Here is a 26,114-nt window from a genome sequence, read left to right as displayed (position 1 = left end):
TACATCAAATGTAAACAAATATCGTTTATTTAACTGTAATGAATTTATAAAAAATCTCACGATGTGAATGCTGCGCTACGATAACGACAAGTTTTGCACTACACTACAGGACATTACACTGCTTGACGATGGATAGGAAGGGAAACTGTACCGGATGCTTGAGATCGCGCCTTCAAAGAGCGATGGATCGATCGATATATTTATGTGTTTTAACTATTGCATGGAATGCAGGATCTGTTTCGTTGGAGGGTTGCGCGTGTGAAGGGGAGAGATAAAGGGACAGAGATGTGTCTAAAACGCTTGGCAGTAACAGCACTCTATCTCGTTGACGATTTGCACTCATCCTGCCGTATGGCCTTTTCCATGGCACGCTGCACTTCGAGATCTAGTGCCCGCTCCCGATCACTTTCCGTTTCGCTAAACTCGGCCGCTGTCACGTAGGTCTTATTGTGGTATCTACAAACGAAGCCAAAATGCGATTACTGGCATCGGTCCGCCTTGCAACAGTGTACCGCTGATGGGTGGCAGTGTTCCAAATCCGTGTAGTTTTTGTTACTTTGGTATGGATAAGAGCATATGGCAGTCGGGGTTTCAATTTTGAGCTCGGGAGACATTACTGCAGTGGCGAGGGTCAAAAAGAGGGAATCGGTGCCATCGCCGGTACCTATTTTAGCCGGTACACCAGGGACTCGGGCGGATGCAATGCAGTAGGGCTCCCTGGTTAGATTTTGGATCTGAGATTTAGGTACCTGAACTACCTGTGCGTACTTGAAGATGGCTGCATATCTAGGCAATGATTGTCCTTAGCCGTCCGTAGCTGATGCCCGAAGTGACCTTTTGCCGAGCCTGCAGCCTGCACATGGCGTGGCGTGTTTGCACGGTGGTCACGCACCGGCGACAACTCCTTAATGGATTCCGTGCTGGACTCGTGATGCAGTGTGTCTGGGAAAGGGAGAGAAACTTATTGGCTCGCTCCCTTCTCCTCCCCGTGTGCCCGATCGGCCACACTTACTTGGGCACGGCGTTTTCGATGGTATTCGAAAGGTGGGAGCATTCGAGAACTCGTTGACCGGACTACTGCTGTCCGATTCGGAGTAGTTGCTAGGTCCGAAATTTCTTTGGCCCATCCGCCGCAAAGCCCCATCGTCCCACTTGCCGGCGATGGATTTCGTTGAGCTCGGCATGTGTAAGGCAGTTTCGTCTGCAAAAAAAGGATCCGTCGAATAAGGTAGAACCGCAGTTTTTATGCTCCCAAAACGCACCTGTATTATAAAACTGCTGCTTATGCCAACTTGACTTGCCCTTGATATGTCCCGGCATGTGGCCGGTGCTCTCTAGCAGGGGATACGCGGTAGCATTCAAATCACACTCCGGATGCCCGAAGGTGCGAAATTGTAACGAGTAGTCTATGTTCGATGGATTTAGGCTTCTCGGTTCCTTGCACAGTCGGCCCGTGCTAGCGTTGAACGTGGCGTACGGAGATATTTCGTACATCTCCGCGTTTTCGTCTTTGTTATTGATCACCTTGACCGGTGAGGCGCTGTAGACCTGTTGATTGCGTATGTTTTCGGATTGCTCCTTCAAGCTAAGATCTGCCGATAGCGTTTGCGTACTGTAACGATCACCAGCACTCGTGAAGCACAATATGCCTCGATACTTTGCCACGATGACCCTGGAAAAGGTAGCGTTACGTTGGTACAATGTAGATCTGCATAAAGAAATCGGTAGACGATTTGTGTAATGCTTACATGCATAGCACAACGATGATGATGGTTACGATCATAATGGTTGACTGAAGCCACTGGAACTCTTCTTGCTGCAACAGATCCGTGTCGTTGCTTTCGTCTTCCATCGCCTTGTACTCCGGAGGAGGAACCCGTTCACCCGTCTGGGTTAGTGTGGCAAAGTTGTACTGTGCCATCGTTTTTCCTGCATCATTATTGGAGGTGATCTTTAGCTCGTACCAGGTGGCCGGAACGAAATCGCAAAAGGAGATGCTCCCGTTGGTGTGCTGATCCGTTCCGGAGAGATCGGACGAAACGATCGTCCAGAAGGGCGTGTGTAGTCTGCGGTACTCGATGGAAAAGTGCGATATGGGGCATCCACCGTTTAGCCAGGAAGTGAGGAACAGGTTCAAGCAAGTTGAGTTTGTGTTGAACAATTCTCGTTCTTCGGGTATGTGTGGTGCTGCAATTGAGATAGTTGGTATCGTGAGACGAATTCATACGATCAATTTGCGACACAAAATTAAACATATCTTCGCACAAGATGCAATACTACGACAATCCGCAATCCTTTAACCTTTAAGCGCACAAGGTCCTCGAAAAAAATTTCCCAGAAGGTCTTCCCAGTTTTCCCCGCCTTCCAAACCGAGTGATGGATGATAAACTTCGCAGACAATAAGCGTGGAAGGTGCGAGACATTGATTGAAATGGGATGAAGCCATCGATAAACGTTCGAATGGTTGATATTGATGGGTCCATCAACTAATCTAGCACCGCAGCATAAAATAGCAATTTTTTTATTGAGAAAAAAGAAAAGAAACTTAAGGGAAAAGCACAAAAGAAAACAATATTTTACACATTGAGGCCGATCCGATTGCTCATGATAGCCGTTGGCAGTTGGCATCTCTTGCTGCTGGTTGTTAATCAATTAAAAGAAGTTTAAAATTAAATTATCGACATTACCGAGCCAACATTATTTGCACACGACTCACCGATGGTCAATATTGCCATCGGCCAATCAACAGTGCCGATGTAATTGGTTTGTTTATTTTTTGTTTACGTTCCATTGCAAAGGACGAACTGATTACGCTTGTTACACATTCATAAATTAGTTCCGACAGAGTTGTTTTAAGACTATCGACAAACAAGATAACACAGTAGGTCCGTGCCAAATTGCAAACCAAAGTGTACTGTGATTGATCAAAGGTGGCTTTGATTAATAGTGAACAAAGCATTGATGCGTTGCATGAATACTAAACCATCAAGCAAGCCGTTTAACATTTTGCACTAAATAGTTTTTGTATCCACGACAGCTCTATCTTTAATCTGGCTAATCCGTGAAAGCATCGGTCGACTTTAAATCCTTTGAAATGAGTAATCAATCGTTAAATTAGACTCTTTCAAACAAGCGATAGCTTATCGTTTGTCAACTAGTGTTGCACGTTCTATTTACCTGTACGAATGTTATTCATTGAAAACATACTATATTACGTTATAGTTAATGTTTATTATACATTCAGTTCGTGAAGCTTAGTGTAACATACATAAATTGTACTTTTAGTCGTCGCTGTCGGAATCTGGGCCGCTGGGAATCTGGGCAAATCCGCTGTCGTCAACTTTCGACGAAGAACTTTTATCGATGCTTGTTGTTTGAGTCGCCGAGCAAGTACAGTCCGACAGCATGTCCTTCATGACCCCGACAAGATCTTCATACTCGGAGATAACATTTCTCATAACCTGCAATTCTTCTTGTGTTGCGGCAAGCTCCTCCGTTAGCTTCTGATTTTCTTCCAGCGTTGCCTCTAGGGCGACACGACGTTTTTCGTCCAATGTGCGAAGAATATCAACACCGACGCTCGTTTCCATCAGCTTGGCTTCCTCGAAGAATGTCGTTTGCGTTGCCTTCGAGGAGACGGATCTCATGCGCTTCGCTTCTGTGGGGCCCTTGATGGATGGTAAAAGCAAATCTTTGGCCATCTTAAGGCCCAAGCTGTGATTTTCCTTCTCGATGGACGGGGTGTTTTGCACATCCTTCAGCATCATGCGGGCTGCTTTCGTGATTTCCTCCTGTTTAGCAGCCGAGTCGACCGATAATATTATACTGGCCCCTTTGTTGCTCATGCTCCGAAATTGTTCGGCACGCAATATAACGGGCGTCTTTCTCAATCAAGGGCACAAAACAACGCGATGAAGCAAAACTGAATTGTTTTGCCAAGCAAGGTTTGTCGTAAACTGACAACCACAGTAAGCGCGGGCTTCCAAATCGTGACAGCAACTTGACAGCCGCTCCGTTCGATGTTTTCAGATGCGTAGTCATAAAACATCGCCGGCATACCTTATGAAAACGTTCGAATATTTCGCTTGGTTTCTTCGAAACATTCTCCCCGTTTTAATTACACCAATTTTGATTTCTGCTACGCTGCTTAATTGGATACTTTTCTGGATTTCTCTGGGCGATCATTTGAAAAGCACTTGATAAAATAAAATTAATAAAACACAAGGAACGAACAATTAGGAAAGAATAAGTAGTAGCGAGGAGCACGCTTTTCGAACAGATCCATTATTTGATTGGAAATATTATTCAAAACGAAAAAAATTATATTACTTTCCGCTCATCGCTTTTTTGGTTCATAATCTCTTGCTGACAGCATCGTAGATTGTGACTAGGCCAACCAACCAACCCCAATTCTGAGCATTCCGAGCCCCAATCGGGAACCTAGAAGAAATAAGCCTCACGGATAAGGAGGACTTCATATATGGTATGGGTCCTTCAGAAGGGCTTCGTATGATGTAAGGAATACTCGTATAGAAAGGAATACTCGTATAGTAAGGTTCTCTCCAGAACACCATGCACCAGGGCTTGCGACACTTATTTTTGGTACATTCAATTGAAAAACAAACCTCAGTTTTTATAAATTTTGGATGAACTTTTGGTAAATCTGAAACGTGGCTTATTTGCACTGTTGGCAGAGCGTTAGAACACAAACAACTAGCCAAACGTTTCTTGTGAATTTGTGATGCTTTAAAGTGTTTAAAAGCGTACCCAATAGTGATTTTGAACGTACCGCGTTAAAAGGGCTTCATTGCAAAACAGCATAAAGGGTCCAACAATCGTTGTGCGATGTTCTTTTGAATTCTTTTTCAGTCGAATTTCAGCCGGGAAAATAAATTCAAATTAAAACACATGAGAAAACAATGCAAACTATGAAGTACAATTTCTAAACTGATGATGATGGGCCATGTACGGGAAACGAAATGAATACACCACTTCCAACAGTCGCACGGCTTCACTGTTAAACAATTGGTTCGAATCGACAAAATTCAAGCTAAACCCTATTTTTCGCGCTTCAGTTTGACTCGGGAGCAAGTGGTAGAGCATCCCCCCGGGGAACTGGGAGCAAATTCGCGGAATAATTAGTGATAAGCATGTTGTGCCACACCGATGTGCGGAAGGATGGCCAAGGTGATGGAGATGGGAGTGTAAAAAATTAAACATTCAACCCAATTTTAGCCACTACGCTCGCTACGTGAAGCGCGTTCGACAAAATGCAACCCCGGACCCCATTTGGACGCCCTTTGGTCCCTTTTTGCGCGCCCGTTCCCGGACCGCGGCTGCGTGTGCGTATACAGACGGCTTGTTAAATAGTCAAATTAATCCATTCAATTACATCCCGCTCTTCAGAACTTCAGGAGCCGCTGGTGGTGTTATTTTTGCCTCCCTCTCTTCCGCCCTGGTGCACACCTCCGGAACTTGCCGCTGTCCATAGCCGGAGGCAGTTGTCAACCAGCACGATCGATAACCCCAGTTCAAACGTTGGGGCTGGGGATTTGTGGAGGACCGTACTCAGTGCCCCGGGCCACCTATCGACAGCCCCGAAACCCCTCCAACCTAGTGTCCGGTCGACGAAGACCACTTGTATTTTGTTTTCTCGCACAACCGGGCCACAACCGGATGCAAGGAAGGATTCCGGATTTGAGTCTAGATGGCGCTGGCGTTCATCGATGCGAACTGTCCGCCCGGAAATGGGCCCAGCTCAGACCGGGCATTCGGCTACGTATGGCCACGTCGCAGCCACATGGACCCGTACCCGGAGGCTGTGTCCGTACGTGTGCTGCCCCACAGCGTATGTGTGCAACCGTGTATTAGGTTGGGGTTCATTGAGGTGTATAATTAAACGTACATTTAATGATGCTGTTCGGGCTCCGTCCCGGGCGCCATGCCGGCATTCCCCGTGGGGGACGCTTATCATTCGTCTGTGTCAAGATTTTTCGTACCATTTGTTATCAGCTGGAGAGGCCCTGGCAGAGGCAGCGGCGCTCCAGTGGCATTAGTAGCCGCTTCCCTCGCGCCCCCACGGACGGGCTTCGAAACGCAACTCGAGCTACATTTGGGGAGGCAGGGATCGGCATCCGACGACGGGAGATAGGTCTTTGAAATGTTGCATAATTTGCAAAACTCCTCGAACCAGGCGGGCGGAGGCCGATGTGTCGACTAGGGGGCGGTGCGGACATTGCGGGGCGAGAGGGCGCACGTACATGAATGTGGTGCACACACTTGAGGCCAGTCGTTTCGATAATTATGGAATGCGAAACAAACCGTTCTGCATCGTTGGCTACGCTCCGTGGCCAGGGTTTTGATGTTTTAAATTATTTTAAACTATTATCCAGTCTCCCATTTCGAACTGGAAACCGGGAGTGTGAAGAGCAGTGGCCAACAGCGAATCCGTAGCCAACTCTAGATCAGGCCGGGCCGGGAAAGCGCCGTTCGGTCGGTTGCGGTCAGTGTGAAATAAATCAATTTGCATCACTAATCGAATTAACCCATGCCTCGTGTTGGTGTGTGTGTGCGTGTGCCAATCTTTTCCCAACTTGTCCAACCGTAAGGCGGCACAATATTCGTATCGGTTGTAAATAAAATGAATCTCGAAATTCTTCCCGAAAGCGCCACATAGCGCCACCGCTCCGGAAGCGCTTTCCAGAGAACGGCAGCGAGGCGCATCCGAATGCATTGTCAATTTCATGGCGTATATGTAAATAAGTGCGAAACTTATGTTAACCTAGTGCCAACGTTTGCCTTATCTCTGGCATCTACCACCCTCGGGGCATTTATCATGTACAAATAGTCGCCACGGCACACCGCACGGCATGGAATGCAAACACCATTGAGGTTTCAGTTGCGCTGCTTGCCTAGGTCCGCTTGCGGCCGAATCTTCCCTAGCACTACTTTCCCCAAATGCTCACGTGAGCGTGTTTTGATGAAGATTATGCATTTTAAGTCAAGCTCTGCGTCTGGGCCGGGGTCGAAAAGAAGCACCGGTCGGTAGCGAGAAGATACCACCGCAGGGCTGGCTGTGTCCGGAGAGTTTCAGATATGCACACCGAGCATTAATAAAGCAGATGGATTATACTGTTTGGCCAAGTATTGCGACCTGGGCTTAAGATGGAGATTTCCTGTTTTATATTCGACGGCTCGCTCGCTCTCTGCAAAGACCGCTGGATAGAAAGGGAATGAAGGAACCGAACGGTGGATGGTTCGTCACTGCCGTAGAGGCAAGCCAAATAAAGGCCAAGGGTTCCTTTCTTCAACCCCCGCCCAAGTGGCAACTTTGCTTCAGGAGTTCGAGACTACAAGACGCTGACCTGTCTCTAACTTATTGCAACTGCTTTCCTGGAAAGTTTCGGTATGCTTTTAAAATGTTACTAATACTTTTGCCCACTATTTGGATGGTACCACTCCGGGGTAAACTTTGTGGTCCTCAAGCAACGGGCACATAAATTGAAAGCGCCCGCAATCTGGAGATATGTACTTTGTACTTAAGCTTTGTAAAAATAATGCATCTTAAAATCAATGAAATTTCGAATGTGCATTTTGAAATATAGTGGACATTTAGTACAACTGCTGTTTAGTGTTCCCACGCGCGACGACGGAGTAGAAAGAGCAACATTTTGCGGATATTGAGAACAGAGTGACAGCGTTTGCGCATTTGATACACCATTCAAAGTGGGGATTATTTTGGGGAGAAACAACTAACGCGACACTTACCTTTTCCCTTGGTTCGCACGGCCAGCTCTTCGGTGAACATTCCGACACCGACCTTGTTGTGGGCGTTGATCTTCAAAATGTACTGCGTGCCGCACTTGAGCCCGTTCAGCGTGTAGGCCATCTGATCGTTCGCTATGGCAGAGCTCGACCACGTGCCGCTGGTGGTGCGGTAGTACAGATTGTAGCCCTGTATGGGAGCGCCCCCGTCGCTGGCCACCTCCCAGGTCACGCGCAGACTGTCGAACGACGTGTACTGGATCGAGAGCTGCGTCACGTTCGGTGTCTGCAGCGCAATCAGCGTGTAGTGTATCTCGTCTTCGCCGAACAGGTTCTTGGCCGAGCAGGTGAAGTTACCGGCAATCTGCGGCTCGACACTATGTATCTTCAGGAAGCCCTGCGAGATGACGTAGTACTGGCTGAAGGTAACCGCCTGGTCCTTGGTCAGCCAGCGTGTCCGCGGTGTCGGGTTGCCGACGGCAACGCACTCCAGCACCAGGCTGATGCCAACCGGCACCTTGAGGAGCCTCGAGAAGGACGCTATTTTGGCCGGCGGGCGCGGGTTCGTGGTCTGCGAGACGACCTGCGTCGGATCACCCTCGCCCTTGGCGGTCGAGGCCGTCACCCAAAAGTCGTACTTGTTGTTTTCGCTCAAGCTCCGCACCTCGAACATCGACGGACGGCCGGTTTCGTCGACGCGCACGATGTTATCTACGGGGACAGAAAACAAACAACGGACAAATGACAACGGTTACGGTGCGCTCGTGGGAAGCGAGAACTAAATCAAGATAAATACGTTTCGCTGATCCCTTCTTGCCGTGATCCTTCCCGTAGACGGTGTAGTGAGTGATGAGTCCGTTCGGATGTACCGGCGGCAGCCACGACACCAGTATCGAATCCGCCGTCAACGTAAGGGCCTTGATTCCGGCCGGCGCTTCCGGTACTGCACCAAGGGGAAGAAATGAACCGCATCGAAACGAATTTGTTCCACGTTAATCAAGCCCTCAATCAAACGGCATCAATAAGCTCCACACCCGGGTTAGCGTGACAGGACCGAGTGGTTAGTTGGTTACACATGCATCTACTTTCGCATCATATTACTAATTATATTGCAGCATTTTGTGACGCGATGGCATTCTGCAGCAAATTCCTCATTTGCATCCGTTATCTTTGATATCCGATATCAGGGCGGGGACGTTTGAGAACGTAAATAGATGAGACGAGTGACTTCATGACACCGTGGCCCAAGTTCTAGAGTATGGACTGTCGCAATAAATAATTCTTTTATAGGGTGGTCCCCATCTAGGTCTCCATGAGGCGCAAAATATCGATTGTGGTCAAAATCTGTCAAAATCCGCACCAAACAATCACTCGTTGTGGGTGCATTTTGTATATTTTACAATTTTCTGCAAGCTAACAGCGTCCCATTTCTTAAATTTTAATGTTCTTACTAAATGTTTACAATTTCCAGAATAAAATTAGACGTTTTAAAAGTCAAGCAATCGGTATTTTGAAGTATGAACATTTTATGTCGCACAACAAAACACAAACTCTTTAGCGAAATAGTTCTTGGACGAGATTTCGTCCATTTGTTCAACTGTTCCAAATAGTTTCCATCGACGACGTTCACGGAGCACTCTGTCTGTCCGTTTATCCATCCATTTCAAAAGGACGAACAGCGCCCGGATCCACGGAACGCTGCACACATCTATTTATTTGCCCGAGAAATTATGGCCCCTGCGTGATCTTGCATATTCGTGAACACGGCGCCCTCGCTAACCGGTGACCGAGCCCGGTACCGCCATTCCGTACCCTCCCTCCGATCCGACCACGAGTTTTGATGATCAAAGTTATTGCCAATTTATCTATTTGAATGCAAAGGGGCGCATGCCCGCGCGATGCAATGCATATCATTAAACATATTGGATCCCTCCCCCGGCCCCGTCGTAGCTTACCGTCCTCTTCGGTCGCACAGTAGACCGGAACACTGGCGACACCGTCGCCGGACAGGGTGAAGCTCAGCACCTGGATCGAGTAGTTGGTGGCCTTCATCAGCGCGTGCAGATAGGTCTCCAAATTCGAGGTGCGCTTGATCTCGACGGGGTACACAAATTCGTCTGCAAAGCGGGAGAAAGAAGAGGACAGTGCACCGTCGGTTCAGTCGACCCGCCCCGCCGGTGAAACTCACTGTTTTTCGTCAGCGGCCGGTAGAGGATTTTGTAGCCCTGGAGCACCCCGTTGTGAAACTGGGGCGGTGGCTCCTGCCACTGCACCTTGATGCTCTGCGAGGACAGACTGGCACAGGACACGTTCTGCGGTTCGGCTTCCGGGGCGTCCTCGAGCGTCGTACCATACACGACGCCGCTCCACGGTCCGGGCGCGATGCCGTTGTAGGTGCGGATCCGGAGTGCGTACCGCGTGAACTTCTTGAGCCGGGCCAGCAGCGTCTTGGTCGTGGCCCACCCGTGCACCGTGACGGTCGTGTTGGAGATGTTGCCGGGGCTCGCGATAAAGTTGATGTTCGTCTTCTCCTCCACGCAGCTGACCGTGTAGCCGAGCAGCTCGCCGTTCCAGGAGGCCCGGTTCGGGATCTGCCAGGTCAGGACGAGCTCCCCCATGGCGCCGGTCTTGACTTTCAGCCCGCCGGGCGCCTCGCTCGGTGCCTCCTCCTGCGTTCGCACCACCAGCGGGCTCGTGAACGTGGAGCACTCAATTTCGTTAATGGCCAGCATGCGCAGCAGGTACTGGGTGGCCGGCAGCAGACCCCCGAGACTGGTCTCATCGCGCACGCCACCATCGATGCTGCTAATGGTAATTGGTTGATGGATATTTTATACTTCGGCCCAGTTCAGGGCAGAGCGAGACTCACCTTTTGATCATGTTCACCTTCGAAAAGGTGACATTCACCGTCAGCGGACTCTCCCAGGACGCCACATCCGGCAGCGCACCGTCGACGGCGGGGTCCTTGCCCAGCTTGACCGACTGGTACTGCACGAGGTAGCTCAGCACCGGGGACATGCCGTCGTACGGCCGCTTCCACGACAGCCGCACGCTCCGGCTCGTGACCTCCATCAGTTCCAGGTCGGACGGGGCGTCGGGGCGCTCCTGCACCGCCAGGTAGATAACGTGCTCGCTCGCCCCGTACAGGTTCTCGGCCGTGCAGACGTACTTGCCGGAGTCGTACCGCTCCGTCAGACTAATCGACAGCTGCGATCGCACACCGGCGCTCTCCTTCATCTCGATAATGTTGTACCTGTGTGGACACACCCCGGACGCCGGATTAATGGACCGAGCTCCCGGGAATGGAGGGATGCGCGGATAATTTGACAGCGGCCCACCCGCTCCCCTTACCGGTAGTTGTTGAAATCGATCCGCTGGCTCTTGTGCGTCCAGATGATGTTGATTGGCTCGTCGCCGAGCGCCAAACACTCGAGCATGACGGCGTCGTTCCGGCGGGCGGACACGTTCTTCACCGGCGCCTCAAAGTGCACGGCCTCGTTCACGTCGATGTGGATGATTTTCTTCAGGCTGCTCCCGATCCCGTTGGCCGCCTCGCACATATAGTAGCCTGCGAAAACACCATAATGCGTGCCCAAATTTAGACCGAAACGAGTAAGCAGGAAGTTGCCGACCCGACCCCGGCACCGGCACCGGCGCCGGCTCCGAGACGTTGCTAGGCTCGTCCCGGTTTTTGGCCCCGTTCAGAAATGATTACATTTCGTGCGTTCATTAGCGAAGCGCGTCGAAATGTTTGCTCTCTGCTAAACGCGTAACGTTGCCAACGGAAACATCGTTCTGGAAGCATTCGTGGTGTCGAATGTAATTTTTGTTCACCACCGATTCGATTGCAACTTTTTGATGCCGGTGCCGGTGCCACCATTTGAACGCATGATTTCATTTGGAAATGGCGTCGCTGCAAATGAATTGCATTAAACAACCCATGCATGTATGTTGGGCGCGACAGGTACGAGACACGCCTCCGAGGGCCGAGTTTAGCCTTCCGTTAATTACACCATTTTTCAATAAACATTTGATTGCTATCTACATCTGTTAACGATCTCCACTCTTAACAATGCTTTATCATGTACCTATTGAAAGGATTTCAGGAACCAGATTATTCACATACATTTTTCTGTGGAATACGTTCTCTGTGTGGCAGCCGTCGAAATACATAGATATCCTATGTGCAAGTCCTTACAATGTACCTTCTGCGTATTAGGAACACCCACACGCCTCACTCTACGAGGCACCCGATCCGGTTCGGTTAAGAAGGTTTAAGGAATATTTTTCAACTGTTCGATCCAGATTAGCTTCATGATTTTTTTTTCTGCCCCAAAGCTCGCCGATAAAGTTCAAACTCGACATAACGACTGATGGTAGCAATGTGGCAACTTTCTAGGGCACAGAGGAAAAAGCGTACGGCAGCAAACCTTGAAGTTACAGATGATTTATGCAACACTTCTACGGATAGACTTGGGATTTTGTTTTTGTGCATTTCTAAAACCTAACGCACACATTATAGTAAGCAAGTAACCCTCTAACAGCAAAAAGTTCCTTGTCAAAATCCGCTTTAAGCCGAAAGCCTCGATGGGGGAAAACGCCTTCGGCTCCGACGTAAAAAAATTCAACGAACAGCAAAATGGAACTGCCGTCCATTTTTGATCATTGTTCAAAACTGCGTGGACTTGCTTTCGTTATTACCATCATCATTTTAAGTATTAAAAATGGGCAAGCTAACGTAAAGTTCACAACTGTCAGGATCCGAACCAACGTCTTTCGTGTGGAAACCGATGATCTACAGACGAGTTTGCTATTGTTATAAAAGGATTGGAAACTAAAAAGCTAGTATGCAGAGCATAGTTTTTGCTCACAAGACTCCCTCAAGGTACCATCCGGTGACCATTATTATTTAACTAGACTTAATAGACTGTTCTTCTTGATGGTAAAACTAACAACCGTTTTGTACTGTATCAGGGATCTTTGCTTGGTTTTTGAGATAATAAGCTCACATTTGACGATTTCTGCACATAATTTCCTGGACTCTTGATGGACTCGGTCGAAGGATTTATGGTCCGGCAGATCAATGGGTCTCGAATCTGATAATTGCTTGACGGGTCCACCATGGGGTCTAAGAGACAATCAAATGATGCTGAAGACGATGACGCTGCAAACACGTTGCGTAACGTATATAGGAACATCTCGAACAGCTCAAATCAATTCCATTCACATAGGGCAAACGTCGTTTCGTGAGACTCATCATAACGCCAATCGAAACGCGGGCGTATCGAATATAATTGGCAGCCGTCACTTCGTGAGACAATGGCATCTCCCATCCGCAACTTACCCGCATCCGGCGACGTGGCATAGTTGATGCTCAGGGAGTTGTTCTTCGACGAGATGGAGTGGAAGTCAGTCGACACCTTGCCCTTACCGCGGAACCAAGTGATCTTGGGCTGCGGGAACCCGTCAGCCTCGCACGGAAGGGCGATCGGATGCCCGAGGACCACGGCGATGTCGTGGGGCTCGTGGGTCCAGGCAGGGGGAACCTGTACGAGCAGCTCGGCCGTATAGTTCGTCTGGGCGGCCGTGTTGGCGGCGAAGCACGTGTACCGGCCACTGTGCCGCGCCGTAATGTCCTTCAGCACGAGCAGCGAAAAGAACTCTTCCTTCTTCTCGCTAACTTGCAGATTCGAAGCGATCGTAGTGCCGTCCTTCTTCCAGCTGAAGTTGATCGGCATATCACCGGCCGACACCGAGCACGTCAGCTGAGCGCGGCCGCCGACCTTCATCGTTTTCGGAAACGAAAACGGCTCTATAACGGGTGGACCTGACGCGGGGGAGGGAGAAAGAGGTGAGCTTAATGTGTATAAAATGTGCCAAAAGAAAGACCAACACTTCGGGCTCCGACGGACGGACGGCCACAAGTTGCCGCCGTCCGTCGGGTGGTGTCGATTGCAACACTTACTGTGCACCACTAATTGCAGCTCCCGACGTGCTTCGTCCCCGTTCGGTCCCGTCACGATGCACGTGTACGGTCCCCGGTCCTGGGCCGGGTCGACGGTATAAATTTTCAAATATCCCCCGTGCTTCACGTCGGCCAGACTGTACCGCGTGCCTGTACCATGAGCGTCTCCATGAATGTCCGAGTGGCAGGATCCACAAAAACCGGTTTGACCAACCGACCACCGGAAACCGAGCGGGAAACAGAGAGAGAGAGCGGGAGAGAGAGGGAGCCGGAGTGAGCGAGGGTGGATTACATTTAATCGACAACAGTACGAGGCGCATGCTGCATATTATGTTTTCCATTACGCCCTACCGGAAACCAGTTCATTTCCGCCCCGAATCCAGCGGACCGCCTGGATGGGGTAGCCGGAGAAGGCGCAGTGCAGCTCGATGGGCTCCCCGGCCACCGCCGTGATGGGTCCGATGGCGCGCACGTACGGTGGTCCTGTGGAATGCGAAACGAGATGCCGGGAGATCAGGTCAGGTGCAAAATGCCGGACGGTTGGGCCCAACCGCAGTATTTTAAATCTCCTACAGCGCGTGCTACAGCGGTCGAGGACAGTCCGGGTCGCATAGCTGACAAACACTGGCCCAGAGCGCAGATAAATGCCGGAGCAGATTGTTTGCACGCCACCCAGGTGTTCCGAGTGATGAACGAAACGATTATCCTGCCCTGGGAGGCATTTCTCTCGACCAAAAGTACACTGTACCGTTGTTTTGAACTATTTTGAAAAAGCATCCAATCAATATCTGATCATAATAATCAATGTGGGAAGAACACACAAATTTGAAGAAACTGTTCCAATTCTAAAAATGACCGCGCATACATGGGCTGAAAAGTTGTGGGCCTATCAGATTGCCATTTGCTTTATTGCATGAATATTTGACTTTGAAAAATAGGAATTTATGTAGGATTCTGAGCAGTGTTTGGCCATGTTTAATCTTAATAAACGACAATGGATGAAACGTGTGACAATGGATGAAACATGGATCCATCTCTGCACTCCGGAATCTAAACGATCGTCATCTGAGTAGAGAGAGCAACTGGTTAACCTCGTCCAAAGCGCCCGAAAGCACAGGTATTTTGTAATGTGCGTAGCGACTATCTTGAGAAAGGAAATACCATCAACAGTGAATATTATATTGCATTATTGGAGCATTCGAAGGCTGAAACTGCAAAGAAACGACCGCATATGACAAACGTTGTTTCATCAAGACAACGTGTCACACGCCAATCAAAACAATGACAGAACTACATAAATTGGGCTTCGAATTCCTCACATTTCTTCTACTGTATTCGCCAGATCTGTCTCCCAGTCGCTACTGGCTGTTCGCAGACCCTAAGAAAATGCTCGCCGGTAAGAAATTACGCTCGTATCAGGAGGTTATCGCTGAAACTGAGGCTTTGTTTGAGGCATAAACGTTTGTTCTACCGAAGCAAAGTTGAAACGTTGGAGCGACGCTAGAATTGGATTATGATGTGGCTCTTGATGGAGATTGAACCTTTGATTGAACCCAAAGAAACCCGTCTTCTTTCCTAGGTCCGAGACTTTTAAGCCCAGGTGTTATCGGTCATACAATCGGTATCCGGAAAGGCCGCAGCGTTCCAATACTCGAGTTGTGAGCTCACAGTTCTAGACAAGCCAAGCAAATTGGCCAACGCATCTCGGTCTACTGATTACGGTCAGCTCGCTCGGTCTGGCCCATGGTTACGGATTTCAATAACTTCAGTCATAGACCCTCTCAACGAAGTACAAAAATTGGCTACTCGCTTGACGCCACACACTGTAAGAGATTTCTCACTGCCCTGTCCCGTCCTTGAATGTGGCTATGCTTGGGTGTTAATAGGAAACACTATCGTTCGGTGATCGTGTAACCGATCTCTCGAAATGCGGAACGGCCATCGCGGGCGCATCCGTGCACACGCTTACCGTAAACGTTGAGCCGCGCCTTGTGGGCCGCCGAACCCATACTGTTGGCCGCGGCACAGGTGTAGAGGCCACCGTCGTCGCTGTGCACGTGGCTGATGTTGAGGTGCGTCGTTACGTGATTGTTGATGTCCAGGAACTGGTCCATCGTGTAACGGTGAAGGGACGACACGTCCAGGATCGGCTGATAGTCGAGCAGCCACACGAACTGCGGTGGCGGGGAGCCGGCCGCCGAGCACTTGAGCGAAATGTAGGCCGCCGTGCGCACGTTCTGTTCGACGAACCCGTAGCTTATCTCCGGCGGGCTCTCTGTGGCGGTCGACAAAAACGGGTTGAAATGAGTCCTTCGGACCAAGGGGAGGGGCCACAGGCGGGCCGGCCACAGCTTACCTCCAAGCCGCAATTCCGAGGCACCCTGAGCGCTGCTGCGTGCATTCGACACGATGCACTGATAAATTCCTTGATCCTTTTTGCTTACCCTATCAATTTTGAGTGTGTTCGCCGACAGTAAGCTCATACTGAGGCCGTCGTGGTTCGGGTTCGGGATTACGAAGCATCGGAGGGACACAACGGAGAGAACGTGCCGTGATTAGAGGAGAGTGGCAAAAGCCATCACTTCCGCAGCCCCCACCGGACCTACCTGCGCTCGCTGCGCCCGTTGACAAACAGTTCCTGCCCGTTGTGGAACCAATCGATCTTGTTCACCTCGCTGCCGAAGATGGTGCAGTTGAGCAGGGCGGAGCTGCCCGAGTTGATGATCTGAACTTGTGGATGGATGTGTGCCATCAGCTCGTTGCTGACGGTGAGATGGATTTCCAGCTTCTGTTCGCCGAACTGATTGAATGCCTTGCATATCTGTGGTACGGAACGTGTGGCCATTTGGGGACCGTTTATTGTTCTGTCTGGTTGCTTTCAATTTAATTTCTTCCTTCTCGAAACGTCAACCAGACTGTGCGATTTATACGGGTTTCTAGATGGACTACTAAGTCAAGCCAACAACAGAACGTTAGCTAAATGTCCAAAATGGTAACTGGGCAAGAGATAAAAATTTGTTCCAAAACTGGTCCAAACAAGTCTATTCCGGCCATTTTTTCCAGTAGTGGTTCGGAGTGTCAAAACCGCCTACCACCGATGGGCTAACCGGAAGGCATCACATAGGAGTCCGCACGAAAGTGATACGTGGGGCGTGCGGAACGCCCCAAATGAACCCGAGGGAATGCCATGAAAATAATTTGACATTGCGGACAGAACCCGACACCCGACGACCGACCGGCAATCGCGTGGAAAATATTGATCCCGATGGAGACACGTTGTGTGACTTCCCGCTCGTCAATTGATGGAATGGGAATGCAAATGGTGGAAAACTGGAACTGGAACAATTGGCAGTTGGGCAAGCGACATGGCCAACAAATGCTCGGCTCGGATTAGTAAATATCGCAAATGGGTGACTGAGCGGATCGCCATTCGGGTTTTTTTTTCCTGTGTAACGCTCGCCAGCAGAACGACAGTTGAGCAGGACACACCGGCGCAGATCATTATGGTTCGGTGCAAAGTGTCGGTACCACCTGGCGGTGGTGATAGCGGAGCTGCTGTGAATCTATTATACGTAAATAATTACCCATCTTCCGGCGTCCCGTTCGTCGGCGTTTCGTATGAATAGCAATGACTGCGATGGCACGATGCGCTGCGAGGACGGCACGGTATATAACGAGCCGGTGTCAGATATTCGAAACCAGCTACCGGAGCATAATGTGCGTTCGCTCGTCGAGGACGTCGGAGGGGATCCCCGTGGTACGGAATGGAGGCACAAACACAGAACACCAGCAGCCGGCAGTCCAGTTTTCGTCCGTGTATAAAAACCGACCGTTGGGCAGGACGAAATCACAAATTGGCAGACAGAAAGCGGGAGATGGAGCGAGAGAGAGAGAGAGAGAGAGAGAGAGAGAGAGAGAGAGAGAGAGAGAGAGAGAGAGAGAGAGAGACAGAGAACGGAAACGTGAGCGCGTGATAAGAAAGGATACATCGAAGCATCATCGATGTCGGGGTACATCATCGGACCCGCTGGGAATGGGAAACAAATAAATCAAACCATGTGCATAATTAATGTTCAATCAATTCGATTTAAATTAGTTTACGCTCTGATAATTCGGTATCAGCGACCGATGGGCGGATAGCCGAGCCGGTCCTGGCCGGGCCGGGTTGGGACGACCACGGGGCACGAAACAATGGCCGAGTTGTCGACACACCCAGCACGGCCCACAGCGCCACATAGACGCACGGTCCACGGTCTCTGGTCCACTATTACTCACCTAGGAGTGGAGGTGTCTTCCCGGAGCCCGGAGATCGATGTACGCATGGCCAACAGGATGGCTGACCGGTCGCGGTCGGCCGTCCGGCCGCCTACCGAAACTCATTTAGATTTTCGGATCGCCCTTAATGGATGTGGTTCGTACGCATTACTCTCGGTCTGTCTCTCTCTCTCTCTCTCTGTCTGCCTGTGTGCGTGAGTGCGGGGCAGTTCCGGGAAATTTTCACGCGACCGAACATATCCCGGGTTTGCAATTCATCTTCCGCTCACCCGCAGCTGTAGCTTCCGAGCGCATTAACCATCGATTGCCCGCCGCTGTAATGTGCCATTACATCGCCGTGATAAGCGACATGGTGGTAGTGTTAAGCTTAATTGCGTTCCATTGTAAAGCGGCTCGATGTTTAGGTTGACATCCGTTTTGAGTAGACCAAGGTAGACGCTCTGATGTTCGAATATTTCCACTCTCAAGACAATTCAGACCTGAGCATAAAACTGGGTTCTTCAGGCCAAAGCCGAGTTAGTTTAGATGTCGAATTTCACCGGCTGATCGTTGGGTTCACCAAGCGCAAGTAATCCAAGACCGATCGTACCAAGACCGATGAATCCTGATAGTACAGGGTTTTCGAAATAAAGTCACCCGCACATTATTGGGTGGCCTAAAACTAAGAAAAGGACTTCATCCTATGAAGGTACCTCTAAAACAGCAAGAGAATCTCGCCTAAAGAATTAAGAAGAATCATTCTAAGTATACGAATTAAGCGTACCGAACCCTAGCTTCAGTAAGTCACCATCACCGCGTTCTGGGCACTTCTGGGAACTCGCCTAACTTCTAGTAGCTTCTGGGGCTTCGTCCATGCCTTTAGCTTTACATCTATCATTAACGCGCTGCTTAGAATGCTGCCCTCGCTCGCCGCTTCCGGGTGGAACCGCGTTCCGACGTTACTGGCAACATTGGCCCGGAAACCCTGTCGCAACCGAACCGGAGCGGTTAAAGATAACCTGCCGGTCGGGCAGAGACCGGTTTGCTTAGCGTTCGTCAAACATCAAATAAACCATTCGTCAATCGTCGATGTGGAGAGTTTAAAACGCTCCGCTAAGCGCCGGTAGCGGCTCCCGAAGGATCCGCGGGAACCCGGGTCGCCCGAGGGTTTCGAGTCGAATGGCCAATGATCAAAGCCGTACCGCAAATTGCCGTATACCGTCAATGGATCATAAATGAATTTATTATGATCAGCCCGACAGTTCGACGAAGGGGAAGATACATAAGCGTTGGCCCCTGTTGGGCTTCGCTGGAACAAAGTAAACACCGGGTGCACCGCGCGCAAGGCTGCGGTTAGGCGGGTTCAAGGGGGTTAGGTCATGGACGGGTTCGATGCATTTTCCCACGACACGGGAGAGCTCGGTCCACAACGGCTATCAAAGTTAATGGGATGAAAATACTTACGAGAAGCTGGGCACGGGATTTCCCTGGACGTTGCACGGCAACTGCACGCTGGTGCCCTTGCCGGTGGAGAGTTCGCTTACCGACTTCTGACTTGTGGACGGCGCCATATTCGGAGCGTTGTCTGGATGTCCGGGTCCGTGTTTGGGTCGTGTTTTCATATCGGAGATGGAGTAATTGTATTAGAACTTCGATACTCAACAGTTTTGGGCCGGCAAACGGGTACGGGTGTGGAGCATGGACCTACCTTTCAAGGCGAGCAAAATGGCGTCGCTTGTTTTGCGCTGCCCGGTCAGGGTGTCCACCGCCACGCACGAGAACCGCTTCAATCTGTCCTCCTCGTTGACGTTCCGTATGCACAGTTCTCCGCCGGGCGTTGTGACGACGTAGCGGGTGCCTGTCCGGGGTGGGGAAAGTTCGGAATTGGATCAGGGACCGTTGTCGTCGGCCGTCGGTCACAAGCTCGGGCACTGCCCCGGCGGGGTGTGCCCGTCGGAGAGAGCGTACTCACCGATGTCGGATCTTCCCGGAAGAAGCATTTCCTTCTCGCTGAACCAGGACGACACATGGACGAATTCCCGCACGTGCGGCGAGATGAAGCACTTGAGGAACGCCGTGTTGCCGAGCGCCACATCCACGTTCTCCACCTTCACCTCGTACGGTTGGCGGACAACTTCGGCGAGCGAGCGAGCGAGACAGATAGCGAGCACAGGAGAGCAGAAAACAATGTTGGTAGGTAACCCTGTTTAACGGGCCCCGGTCGGCCGGATGATCCGACCAACCGACCGACCGTAGGCCCCTTGGCCTCCGGGGGTACATGCGGGGGAATACGGGAGAGAGCGCAATCCACTTACCTGCTCGCACCCGGATGTCGTGGCTGAGCAGGACGTAGTAGGAGTAGCTGATCCGGCACCGGTACGTCGTATCGTGCACGTCCGTCCGGAAGAGGTGCCCAGCGAAGGGCGGAAAGTACAGCGTTCCGTTCGGCAGGGTTTGGCTGGGAAGGTGGCACGTAAGAAGAACCGTATGCTCGTTAGAATTCCCGAGTTCAAGATGCTGCCTCAACCGAACCTCTGGTCTCTCGTGGGCCTGTCAGGTGTGTGTGTGTCTGTTCGCTTCTATGACAAATATTGGTGATATCGATACATGGAAATGTAAATTTGATACATTCTCTCCTTCCGTTGCCGGGGACGGCGCCGAGGTGCGACGAAGTCACCCGTTGATCCGATGCCGAAAGCTGGCGAGTGACGTATTACCTATGCATATATGCATGTATCCATTATTCGGGACGTTTATCGGAGCGGCCCTGGTATGGTTTATGGATTTTTCCCATCGGGGCTATGTCTATAGTTCTCGCTCCGGCAACAACAAAAAGAACCGATAGCCCACTCGACGGTTGCAAATCTAACGCACGGTCTCCGGTATCTTCGAATTCAATTATCGTAGCAAATCATAAATCTGCGAAAATTGAGAGACAGCTAACCAGCTTAACGTAAAATGATAATTCGCAGCAGCAAGCCATCAACGGGCAGCAGTGGGCTGGGCACAGAACCTTCGCCCGATTGCGCGGGCGGTGCGCACACGTGTGTTCGGCCTTCCATAAATTCTTAATCATGCAAACCCCCGGCGGACGCCGAGAAGAGTTCCTTTTAGTAATAATTCATCCGAATTCGAAACCCGTCCGAGCCCGAGCCGCACACTTAACCTTAGTAAGTACACTTTCCCATTCGCAAGCTTCAGGTCGCGAAACGCTCGGACAGAGATCGATCATCCAGCGAGGTACGGCATGACTACTTGTGCCATTATCTACCACTAACATAGCATCATCGTGCTACACGCTATAATCCTCACAACTTCGCTCTTGGACTCGTAAACTAACATGTAACATCTTAAAAGAGTTCAAATTTACAAAAATTCAAAACGGAAAATGTACTGTTCATTAAATTCGTAGCCTCGACAACAGAGGGCGCTGCTACGAGCCTAAGTATTTTGATATTCGGAAAGAGCCAAGTCTGGTGAATACAGCAGGGGATAGCAGCTCCCATCCAAGTGATGTGAACCAGTTTGGCTTTGTGTATCATGAAGGCGCCAGGCCATGGAGCACCTGGCGCCTCCATAGATAAAATTAATTAAATAAATTAAAATTTATTTTTTTCGACATGAACGCACAAGCGACGAACGTTTTTCGACGACACAACAACACAACACCTGAAATCGTAGAAAAAATACAGGATATCGTGTTGGAAAATCCTCGAATCACTGAAAGAGATTTAGTACCAGGGGTGTGCGTTGAGATTGGGACTGTTAAAAAGATGGCTGTACCTGTCGATTGGGACTTCCCAGTTTAGCGGTTCATTCATCATTAGCTTGTTTTGACATCCGGTAAATGATTTCAGGTCGAAAAATAAATTATTTCGGTGTGCAACCCATTATTTAAAGGGTTAAAGTATGTCCACTTTTGTGCCTGAAAATGACGTTTTGCGGGGATTTTTATTTTTCTGCTCCTCTTGAAGAAAACTGCTTCGGAATCGCACCAAATGCTTGTCGGGACTTGTGTTTGGAAGATCACAGTGCTTTGAGTGGTTTAAAACATTTCAAAATGGCGATGTTGACTTTACAAAAAAAAGTGTCCAAGGACTCCAAAAAACGGACTTTCTGATGGGACAGAAAGGTGTGGTGTTTCACAAGCTCCTAAAACCTGATGGAAACGTTAATTCCGATCGCTACTGACAACAAATGATCAATTTGAACCATGCATTGATCGAAAACGACCAAAAAGCCGTTCCTGTTTTCTGAAATGGAGGCGCCTGGTCGCTCGTGGCCTTAGGCGTCCATGTCCCCAAAAAACAAAACTGTTTCAGGATACTATCAAATCACTTGGATGGGAGCTGCTATCCCTCCCGCGTTATTCACCAGACTTGGTTCTTTCCGAATATCATTAATTTTCATCGATGGGACACGTATTGGCTGAGCAGCCCTTCGTTTTTCTACGAAGAACTCGAAATGGGATGACTAATTAGTTTACGTGAAAAGTCGAAGAATTCTTTCGTCTGGGAATCCATGATTTAGCAGAGAGATGGGAGAAATGTATAGCTAGCGATGGGACATACTTTGAATAAAATAGAAAATTGCATTAAAATTTTATAAACATTTTTTCTGTGTTACAAACAGTCCCAATCTCAACGCACACCCCTGGTATAAGGCCTAGCCATCTCATTGAGCAGTATAACCAATATTATGACTGAAGTATTGAGTTGCAGGAAGCTGTGTGCAAAATGGAACAATGCACCCGGTTACAAGAGCATTTTGAACATGGCAAAAATCCGGGAATTAAAGTTCGAACTGTTGGAGTATCCACCGTATTCACCAGATTTAGACCCTTCCGATTTCCATCTGTTTTCAGACCTAAAAAATCATGCGTGAAAATCGTTTTTCAACAAACGATGACGTCATAACAGCTGCAGAAGTGTATTGTGAAGCCCTCCCAGTTTTTCACTTCAGGAATGGAATTTTTAAATTGGAGTCTTCTTGGAACAAGTGTATTGATGTTCAGGAAGGCCATACTGAACATTAAAGTGTATTTCAAATCATAAAAATGTGTTTTTCTAATCGAGGCTTCGAATTTAATGAACTATTATTCAGATGTAGTGTCGGAATATTGGTCGAACTTGTTGGAATGACCGTGACCAAACGTGACCACGTGACCGTGGCTCTATAACCCGTTCGATACCACCAAGGGATCGTCCCAGGTGCTTGGCCTAACTTGTGTCCTCTCCAACTTCGTGTTGACGCGGGTCTTTAGAGAGGAGAGCTCAGGGACCATCTAATACAAAGTTCATCTTGTAGTTGAAGTACACAGATAATAAACTTTGTTTCGATAGTCCCTATACATTATGTCCTGGAGAAATACCCGGAGATAATTTGTTTTCTATTTTCTTGAACTCGTTGACGGAATAAGATATAAAATTTGAACAGGATTCGAACTGGCGCCTTTCGCATAATGTTTAGGATATATGGGAGTGATGAAAAAGTGTTTTAAAGCCTTGCGAATAGAATATTTCCCAAGTATTCCCACAGACCGCCTATATACCATTAACGCACGAAAGCCCCCGTCAAATTAGCCTAAGCGCACACATTCCGTTTCAATGCATCCTCAAGCCGGAGCAGCAGCAGATTCATTACGCTTGAACGTAGCACCGGCAGAGCTATCAACCATGCGAAATCTCTACAAGCCACTAAACAAATCTGTCGGACAGCTCCCTCTACGGCGCTGAGACCGCCTGACACACTGAGGACGTGAGCGGCAGCCACAGACAACGCAATAGCGCCGGGTCGGGCACGCACGTAATCCTAATAAATATTGCATCAGAGCTGATAAGTTTACGGAAGATTGACCATGTACATAAACGGGCCCGCTCCCGGTCGGTGTGTTTGTAAATAACAAAAGGCAGACAAAATACCGTACGCCCTCGGTACGCACATAATAAACGGTATTATCAAGAGACAGCCAAAAGAATGGCAACTCTCTCGTCTTCTTCGGTGGTCGTCTTCCGGTCCGCCGGCCCGAAGAAGTGACTGCGGTATACTTGGGCATCCTATCTGGAAGTCTGGTGGGTGAGTTCTGGCCTCTGGGTGTCGCTGTGTGTGCGTGTGTGTGCGGTTTTGTGGGCGTTTGCCAGGACCCGCATCCAGCTGGACCAACTTTGGTTTACATGTTAGTTTTTTGTGGTTCTCCCGAGACGTCCCAATGAGCGTGCGGTGGCTTCCGCCGGCCGCGGTTCACCGAAACTGCACCGACGCCTTACGGGGGACGAAAGGTCACACACAGTCACGTGAACCGCGTGACTTTCGCTGGGTTGCAAACTTTTCGCCACCCCCTCGACCTGCAGCGAATTGGAAAATGGCACTCAAGAATTTTCGTATTTACACGTCGCCCGTTCCGGCTGCTTCGGGGGTCTCTTATATTTAATTAATAATTCACTGTGCAAACAGGCAACAGTAGTTCGGTGGCCACCACACACCATCGTGGCGCGCGCGCGTTGGAACGATAATGTTGTAGTTGATATGTGATGTGAAAAGTTTTCCACTTACCGCAGCCCCGGCACGCTGCTCACCAGGCTGCCGTCCTTCAGTATCCACTGGATGATCATCTGCGGGCCGCCATATGCCTGGCAGACGAGCTGCGAGCTTCCCGTATCATTGCTGAATATTATGTTCGACGGAAGTTCCTGCAAAAAGTTGGGCATCTGCAGGTTCTCCGAGGACAGCGCGTTGCCCGTCTCCCTGATCAGTATCGCCAAAGTTATGTACTGAAGTACGCCTGCGAAAGGAGGGTACGCCACCGGTCGGGCAGGAAGACGTTAGTGCGACCCGTTGCTTAAATGTTTATGATTTATGGCGTACGCACTAGTTTATTAATGAGTTTATTACAGCTTTCGGGCGAAAGTTTGGGCGGACAATGCCGAAGGGAAGGGGGGGGGGAGGCACTGTGCACGCCGTTATACTCACCGGGCAAGCGGGCTGTTATTACTTTCATCACTTCCATAACTTCTGGTGGCCCTGAAAATCGAACAAACACAAACATTCGTTAGGAATAGAGAATCAATCACACACGGCATTGATCGGGAAAGCGGAATGGTCGGTATTGGTGAAACGGTTCCAAAACATAACCACCATTCAAGGATTGGAAGAGCAGTAAATATTAACACACTGTAAGCTTTACAAACATACTATCGATCTTTGAACGAAAACAAAGTCAAGAAATGTACAATACCCCCGAGAAAGCATACAAGTTTCTTTTATCTTTCTTTTTCACACTGTTCTTTACTGGCAATGACTAGCAAATCAAATCATTTTATAAAATGGCAACAAAACCAGAAAATGGTGAAATGTTGTTGCTGCATTATTGTCGGATATAAGTTGAAGTAATCAAACAAAATACCACCCATGAAAGGCACTACGTTTAATACACAGCACTGACAGGCAATAAATATGGCTCTACCATGGTCGACAATAAAGACAAAGGCTCCTGAGAAAGTTGCCAATAAAGGATGTGCGGTTTGTGACGAAACTGCCATCGAATCACCATTGAGCTAAGGTCTGATGAAATGAGTTCGACTGCTGCTTTCCAATGAAATGTGCCCAAAAATTCCCAGAATATAATGAAGTTTTGAGGCACTCTCTTTCTTCAATGAGGCCCCATCCGAAGCTCGAGTAGTGAAGTCAGGACACGATATGAGCGAATTCAACATTCGTCTACACGTGTCAGGTATCTCAGTGGTATGTCCGCTGTTGACCACGAATATCGGCAACATCTCGCTCAAATCAACCGTTTGGGAAGCAGACGCACTCAGCAAAGTGCAATAGAATTTGAACGAAATGAAGACCATTCTGCGTAACGCAAGACGCCATGAAAAGATCGACGATGTGTTAGAGAAAAATCCGAATCATATTCAAGTTCCAACAAAAGGCCAAAAAGGTTGAAGACTGTTAAGAAGACTACTTGTGGCTTGTGATGTAGGTTTGCATAAGAAAGTGCAACGGGACTATTTCACCTATATTTCACTGCTGGACGATAATGAGGAACCATGTTAGTAATCTTGATGAATTACCAAATTTTCAAGCACAAAATATGGTAGCAAACCAACACTTATGCTTCTGTAGATTATCG

At 49.2% G+C, this 26,114-nt stretch overlaps 2 protein-coding genes across 2 annotated transcripts; both read right to left on the bottom strand.

Moving 5' to 3' along the window:
* Position 1: 1 nt before the first annotated feature.
* On the bottom strand, positions 2-24,989 carry LOC128268896 (cell adhesion molecule Dscam2). The gene is made up of 24 exons (XM_053006193.1): positions 24,953-24,989; positions 24,536-24,764; positions 20,299-20,441; positions 19,956-20,117; positions 19,692-19,841; positions 19,448-19,568; positions 17,314-17,431; positions 16,336-16,550; positions 16,086-16,213; positions 15,699-16,004; positions 14,081-14,212; positions 13,730-13,879; positions 13,109-13,591; positions 11,116-11,332; positions 10,634-11,017; positions 9,953-10,566; positions 9,720-9,881; positions 8,561-8,707; positions 7,768-8,475; positions 1,749-2,187; positions 1,263-1,672; positions 1,013-1,201; positions 759-942; positions 2-456 (listed from the first exon to the last, which is right to left on the bottom strand). The coding sequence occupies exons 1-24, from the start codon at positions 24,987-24,989 to the stop codon at positions 318-320; spliced, it is 5,967 nt and encodes a 1,988-aa protein (XP_052862153.1). The 3' UTR covers positions 2-317.
* LOC128268898 (uncharacterized) lies at positions 3,228-3,932 on the bottom strand. The gene has a single exon (XM_053006195.1). The coding sequence runs from the start codon at positions 3,843-3,845 to the stop codon at positions 3,282-3,284; it is 564 nt and encodes a 187-aa protein (XP_052862155.1). The 5' UTR covers positions 3,846-3,932; the 3' UTR covers positions 3,228-3,281.
* Positions 24,990-26,114: the final 1,125 nt, after the last annotated feature.

The sequence above is a fragment of the Anopheles cruzii genome, chromosome 2 (genome assembly GCF_943734635.1).
Source record: "Anopheles cruzii chromosome 2, idAnoCruzAS_RS32_06, whole genome shotgun sequence".
NCBI lineage: Eukaryota > Metazoa > Arthropoda > Insecta > Diptera > Culicidae > Anopheles > Anopheles cruzii.
Note: the sequence above shows the minus strand (reverse complement) of the source record. Positions and strands in the feature narration are given on the sequence as shown.